At 32.7% G+C, this 7042-nt stretch overlaps 2 protein-coding genes across 2 annotated transcripts; one reads left to right on the forward strand and one right to left on the reverse strand.

Moving 5' to 3' along the window:
* Nucleotides 1-1251: 1251 nt before the first annotated feature.
* Nucleotides 1252-2425, forward strand: LOC111692056. Its single transcript, XM_023455754.1, has 2 exons — nucleotides 1252-1364; nucleotides 2240-2425. The coding sequence occupies exons 1-2, from the start codon at nucleotides 1311-1313 to the stop codon at nucleotides 2423-2425; spliced, it is 240 nt and encodes a 79-aa protein (XP_023311522.1). The 5' UTR covers nucleotides 1252-1310.
* A 1058-nt stretch (nucleotides 2426-3483) lies between these two features.
* LOC111692057 (glycine-rich protein 23-like) lies at nucleotides 3484-4048 on the reverse strand (the record flags this gene model as incomplete). The annotated part of the gene is made up of 1 exon (XM_023455755.1): nucleotides 3484-4048. A coding segment is annotated over one exon (476 nt), but the record flags the coding sequence as incomplete, so codon positions are not given.
* Nucleotides 4049-7042: the final 2994 nt, after the last annotated feature.

The following is a 7042-nucleotide window of genomic DNA, read 5'->3' on the forward strand; positions in this document are numbered from 1 at the left end:
TTCTTAGAGACCGCGAGTGCCAACATGTGGGAGGAAATTCCTCTGAATTTGAGAATGCGAGCATGGTTTCAACTTGATGGCTGTCCAGCTCATTTTGGCCAAAATGTCAGGAACTGGTTGAACACCCACTTTCCCGAAAAATGGATTGGCCGCGGGGGTATCGTTGCATGGCCTCCCCGATCCCCTGATCTGACACCCCTAGATTTTTTCCTCTGGGGTTTTATTAAAGAGAGAGTTTATACCACTACTGTGGACACAAGGGATGAACTTATTCGTCGGATTCGGAACGCATGCAGTGAAATCAGAGACAATAACTTAATTCAAATGAGACGTTCTATTCAGCGTCGGTGTCAGTTATGTATCGAAGAAAATGGTTTACATTTCGAACATTTGCTTTGATGTAATATGGTTTTCGTTATTTATTTTTGTATTTATTTTCATTTAATTAATTAAAAACAATTTTAACCGAATTTTTGAACTACATATTTAATTTAGTTGTAACACAATGTTTAAAAATTATTATTTGACTTCTAAACAGTATTTTCGGTTTTTCTTGAAAACGCCACCTCCTATCGACTTTGGACAAGAGGGCCTTTTCTGGGTAAAATTGAATGCTCTTTCATATTTTTCGAAAACATTTGCAAAATATCAAATCGCCTATACTTTTTTTTATAAAAATATTCATAGAAACCCCTCTATCTCCACCACTGGAACTAATATGCGATGATTTTCTGTGTCAAATTATTTGCCCTCAAATACTAAATCTTTCGCCGCAACATGATGATTTTTTTTGTCAGCGGTTATTTAGTTAAAAAATTTCCATCACGCGAGCTCGCTATGGGACCTATAGTGTAGGGGGTTAGGTGCACGGAAAGTGCTAGATAGTACAACAGCGTGATGTTATTTTCATAGCGCAACGCTCCAGCTCAAATAATAAATAGTTATTTGTTTGGGTCTGGCCAGCCTAACTATTCCAAAAGTCTAAAGACTGAGTTTCAGCCCTTGTCTACCACACTATGTTTATAGTAACTGTATACATAACACTGCACTACAAAGAAAATTTAAAGGCCAATTTCCATTCGTAGTCTCACAAATTACCGGTAAGTATACAAAAATTTCAAACACGAAGTTAATGGAATTTTTTAACTTGCATTATCTTGTATTATCTTGTATTATCAGTGGGAGACATCTACGTTTCTATTTCTAAAATTAAATTTAAATAGAAAAAGACAGAGGGAGACGTCGATATCCCCCACAGAGAAAAATATAAATAGAGTTCGGTGCCCACAAAAATCACACAATCATCAAAGATGAAGTTCCAGAGCATTGTTCTTGTGGCTTTAGTAGCAATCGTGGCAGTACAGGTGAGCAATTCATATAATTATTAATTTGTTTTTTGTTTTCTTCTTTAATTGCCCGTGGTGAAATTTTTACATGATATTTGCTGCTCGTAGAGTTACCACAAATGTTTCTCAAAATATATCCAGAAGAGCTGTATAGAATTTAATTTTACAGACATAAAAGCTATTGAAGGAAATAAGTACTAAATTTGTTTAATAGACATTTTCCTATAGAAAATAATAATTTATAATTCCAGCTAATAGGAATATTGTTTACTACTATTGCACACATACTTTGAAATTATAATCAGTTAGGTACATCGAGTTAACTTCTGGTGCTTAAATATCTGTATTTTATGCCAGAACTATTGACATTGTAACTAAATTTTCGAAACAGATAAGAATTTAACACAAACTTGTCTCTGTATAGGCCTCTATGTAAAATTCAAATTCTTATCATCAAAATAACATAATATGTACCTATATAGGTAGAAACTTTTATAGTTTTTATTTTATTCAGACTAATTGAAAAATGTATATAAATATATTTTAGAAAAACTGGGAAACAACACTACTTATTTTCGCTTTATAAAATTTAACCTAACTTTTTTTTGAAGTACACTGTCTACCTCGTCACATTATTATCCAAATAATACGTTTAATTTTTTTTTCAAAATTTAATTAAGTACAAAGCTTAAAGTATGATAATATATTACAGTTAAAATAATAATTTTGATGTCGGTTTCTTTTATAATCCAGAGTACCAGAAACTTGCAAATATTTTAGTTATGTTGGTCCTACTGATACCAAACAAAATTTCCAATGTTTTCTGTTAGCATCTTTTCCCGTAGGAATAGTGACTATTTCTGACAGAAGTAACTGTAGATTATTATTTACAGGCGGTGCCTTACTTTGGACCTGAACACCATCAAAGGATTGATCGCAGACGTGAACATCACAACCACCATGATTCGTGGAGGCACGCTCCAGAAGATCACCATGCGAGGATAGTGCCATATGTAGAGGAAGACCCATCTTCACCCCCACCACCTCCTAGTGATGAACCGTCCCAACCAAGTGANTGAAAATTTTGTTAAAAAATTCCTTGGAACGAGTAACTGCAGATAACTGGCAAAGATGTATACATCATGTACAAAAAGAAGAGGAGAAAATGTGGGAACTCGATAATTTAATTGACGTTACTGTGGAACCTATCGTTATCAATCTAGGAGACGAAGATAATTCATCAGAATATTCAGAGGATGAATTTTAATATACCTACTTTTTTATTTTCTTTATTGTACATTTATACAACACTACATTTACTCACCATAATTTGAATTTTCAAAATACATATATTTTTGTGTGGAATAAAAGTCTATTCATTAAATTTAAATAAATATTTTGATAATAATATTGAATAATTTTATTTGAATTACTAAAAACCCTCTTAACCCGGTTATGATGCTTAAAGTAGCCTCATGTTTTGAAATGCTGTTTTTATATTGTTTACTTATAAGAGAAATGGACCGAGAAATTGAAGCGGCATAGACAAAGACGGATTGTCGGGGATTAAATTTTAGCTACCTGCTACAATTTAGTACAACCCGGTCACACAAAGTTTTTTTAAAAGTACACCTCCCCTATACCGAAAATACATAATATAAAAATATTGAATATAAGCACCAGTACTACATTTATTTACGATTTGCATACATAATAAGCTTTTATTACTCTCTTTCATTTCTAAACAGACTTTAGTAGGACATTGAAGGCACCACGGGTGTTATAAGGTATTATTCTCCTATAACACCCGTGGCGAAATATTTCCCTGTGTCGAAGTACACTGTCTACCTCGTCACATTATTATCCAAATAATACGCTTAATTAATATACAAACCCATTTTTGTTTTATCACAGCTTTCCAAATGCCTATACATTTAATTACAAAGCTTAAAGTATGATGGGATTTAAAAATATATTACAGTTAAAATAATAATTTTGACGTCGGTTTCTTTTATAATCCAGTGTACCTACTAGAAACTTGCAAATATTTTAGTTATGTTGGTCCTACTGATACTCACCAAACAAAATTTCCAATGTTTTGACAGAAGTAACTGTAGATTATTATTTACAGGCGGTGCCTTACTATGGACCTGAACACCATCAAAGGATTGATCGCAGACGTGAACATCACAACCACCATGATTCGTGGAGGCACGCTCCAGAAGATCACCATGCGAAAATAGTACTATATGTAGAGGAAGACCCATCTTCACCCCCACCACCTCCTAGTGATGAACCGTCCCCACCAAGTGACGGATCATCCCCACCACCACCTCCTAGTGACGAACCTATAGTAAAAGAAGATCCATCTTCACCCCCACCACCTCCTAGTGATGAACCGTCCCCACCAAGTGACGGACCCTCTCCACCACCACCACCAAGTGACGAACCCATCGTTAGAGAGGATCCATCTTCACCGCCACCACCACCACCAAGTGACGAACCAATCGTTAAAGAAGCTCCATCTTCTCCCCCACCTCCACCAAGTGATGGACCGTCACCACCACCGCCAAGTGACGAACCTATCGTTAGAGAGGATCCATCTTCTCCCCCACCACCACCAAGTGACGAACCTATCGTTAGAGAGGATCCATCTTCACCGCCACCACCACCAAGCGGAGAGCCATCCCCACCACCACCAACTGATGAGCCTTCATTAGCTCCAGAAAGTCATTCCTGGTTTAAATCTGTAAAAGGTTTATTCCATCAGTAATTAGTATAATGTTAATGTATAATGGATATTTTCATAGATATATATAATATATTTTATTATTAGCTCACATATTTTTATTCTTGAGGTTTTAAGCAAATTCCAACAAGTCATATCAAATGAAATCAAACAACATTCTACGATATCGGAAATCTAAATATTATGCATACAAGTTGTCCCACTAAGGTCGGCGATGCACGACACCAGAACTTTGGGGAAAATTGTGTTGAATAAATCGACCTAGAGAAATCGCTGGAAATGGTTTTCAAGTCCGTAGTTTGGCCGCTAGGGGCGCAATCTACATACCAAAACATAGAGTTGATTTTTTTTTAGAAATGAATAGCCGGATTCATTGCGCGTAACTTTTGTTATTGACATTTTATTCTATCTCTCGACCAAAAGGGTGGGGGAAGTCCCTAATATCTGATAAAAAAATGTATTTCTTAGAGGATTGGCTCATCAACAGCCCATGGTGTTATACCTCTTTGAAAAGGACTTTTCATGTTTTATCTCGTGGTGAATGCGTATTGTCTGGAAACCTATAAATGGCGTTATTTCAAAAGAATGCCGTTTTATGGATTTTTCTCAAAAATTTTAAATGCAATGCTATACGTATACATAAATGAATTCAGCACAAAAATTTTATGAATATATGATATGTTTGAAATTTATAACGAAAGTGTTTTTATTTATTGGCGCTATTTATCCAAGCTTAGGATAAAACTTTTTATAAATTAGTTTGAAGAGCATAAAAATAGCTACATTTTGACGCCAAAGAGGGTTCGATATATTTTTTTGTTATCAAGTTATTCGCAAATTAGTGAGCAAAAAATAAATAATGATAATGAATTGAGGAACACGACACTAACGAAAAGACATTTAATTACCAAAATAAAATACGTTCATAAAAGAATCTACCTAAACACGCAGCGAAGGTTAAATTCCTGGACTGAAAATAATAGTATACATTTCGAGCAATTATTATTATATTTCTGTGGCAAAAAAGCAAAAAGGTCTACTTAATCCCCATTTGATATTTTTATTGCCATATGTCCAGAACAATACCTGCCATCAAATGCCAAAGGGATATAAGTCCCATATAACCAATTTTATTTTATAGCCCGATTTCCAAATGAATTATGTATACTTATATCTTCACATTTACTATGAACTGAACAAAAATCTATTTTGCATAATATCAAATAGATGTAAGTGCACCTATAACTATGTTTATTTACCTATGCTACATCCTTTCCAACAATATACAATAATCAATTTTAGAATCTCATCTTAATACTAATTGTACGAATAATAAGCATAAAGAAGTAATAAAACATATACTCGATAAGTAATGAGTTTCGAGAACAATAATACAGTACAATATTTTATAAAATATTAACATACAATATATCATATATCATCATTTATGTGTACTTAACTTTACTTTATGAAAATTTGGAAGCAGTAGACAGAGATATAGATCCCGATTTAGAAAGGCTACTTAAGTGAGACAGAAGATAACGAGTTTTAACTTATCTGTACTTATAAAGTTTGTTTTAATTAAACTGTTATGTGTTTTTAATATATTTTTATTATAAGCCCACCCCTCAGAAATAATNTTAATCGGTATTAGACAACGAAAATTTTACATAATGAATAGTAAACAGACACGTCTCAAAAAAATATATATTTTAGAAACAAATTTAGGAGATCGCGTAAGTCTCTGGACATATTTCTTAGTCAAAAATTTTACGGTGGTCTCGTCTCTTGCAGTAATTTATGAAGGTCGTGGAGAACAAAATTATGTCTGAAATAAAACATTTAGAAAAACTTAAATTTATTCACATCACATACTAACTAACAAATAATAAATTAAAAAAAAAACAAATGATCAACTACAGAAAAAAGAATGTACAATGGTAAATCTTATAACAAATATAAACAAATGACATGAGCCACTTATGACTGAATTTTTTAATAAAATACGGTTGGTCTCTGCCCTTTATAAGAATTACCATTGTACATTTTTTTTTTCAGTAGTTGATCATTCGTTTTTTATAACTTGCTATTGCTTGTTAGTTAGTATGTGGTGTGAATAAAATCCATTACAACTTGTGTTGTACTTTGTCTCGGTGTGATTTAAAGTCGACATGTCTGGAAAATAAGTAAATATAGGGATAAACTTTATATGTGTGTGTGTGTGTGTGTGTGGCAAAAAGGTATAAGTCTATTTATTGCCATATGTCCAGAACAATACCAGCCATCAAATGCCAAAGGGATATAAGTCTATATATAACCAATTTTATTTTATAGCCCGATTTCTAAATGAATTATGTAGACTTATATCTTCACATTTACTATGAACTGAACAAAAATCTATTTTGCATAATATCAAATAGATGTAAGTGCACCTATAACTATGATTATTTACCTATGCTACATCCTTTCCAACAATGTACAATAATCAATTTTAGAATCTAATCTTAATACTAATTGTAAGAATAATAAGCATAAAGAAGTAATAAAACATATACTCGATAAGTAATGACTTGTTTCGAGAACAATAATACAGTACAATATTTTATACAATATTAACATACAATATATCATATATCATCATTCATGTGTACTTAACCTTACTTTATGAAAATTTGGAAGCAGTAGACAGAGATATAGATCCCGATTTAGAAAGGCTACTTAAGTGAGACAGAAGATAACGAATTTTAACTTATCTGTACTTATAAAGTTTGTTTTAATTAAACTGTTATGTGTTTTTAATATATTTTTATTATAAGCCCACCCCTCAGAAATAATTATATATCTACCTATAGGGATGGCCAGAAGTAAGGAATAAAATTCATATATTTTTAATGAGTTAATTTTTTTAAAACGCCGGAACCCGTTAACTGATTTTGATTTTTTCCCA

The sequence above is a fragment of the Anoplophora glabripennis genome, unplaced genomic scaffold, assembly GCF_000390285.2.
Source record: "Anoplophora glabripennis isolate ALB-LARVAE unplaced genomic scaffold, Agla_2.0 scaffold850, whole genome shotgun sequence".
Lineage (NCBI taxonomy): Eukaryota > Metazoa > Arthropoda > Insecta > Coleoptera > Cerambycidae > Anoplophora > Anoplophora glabripennis.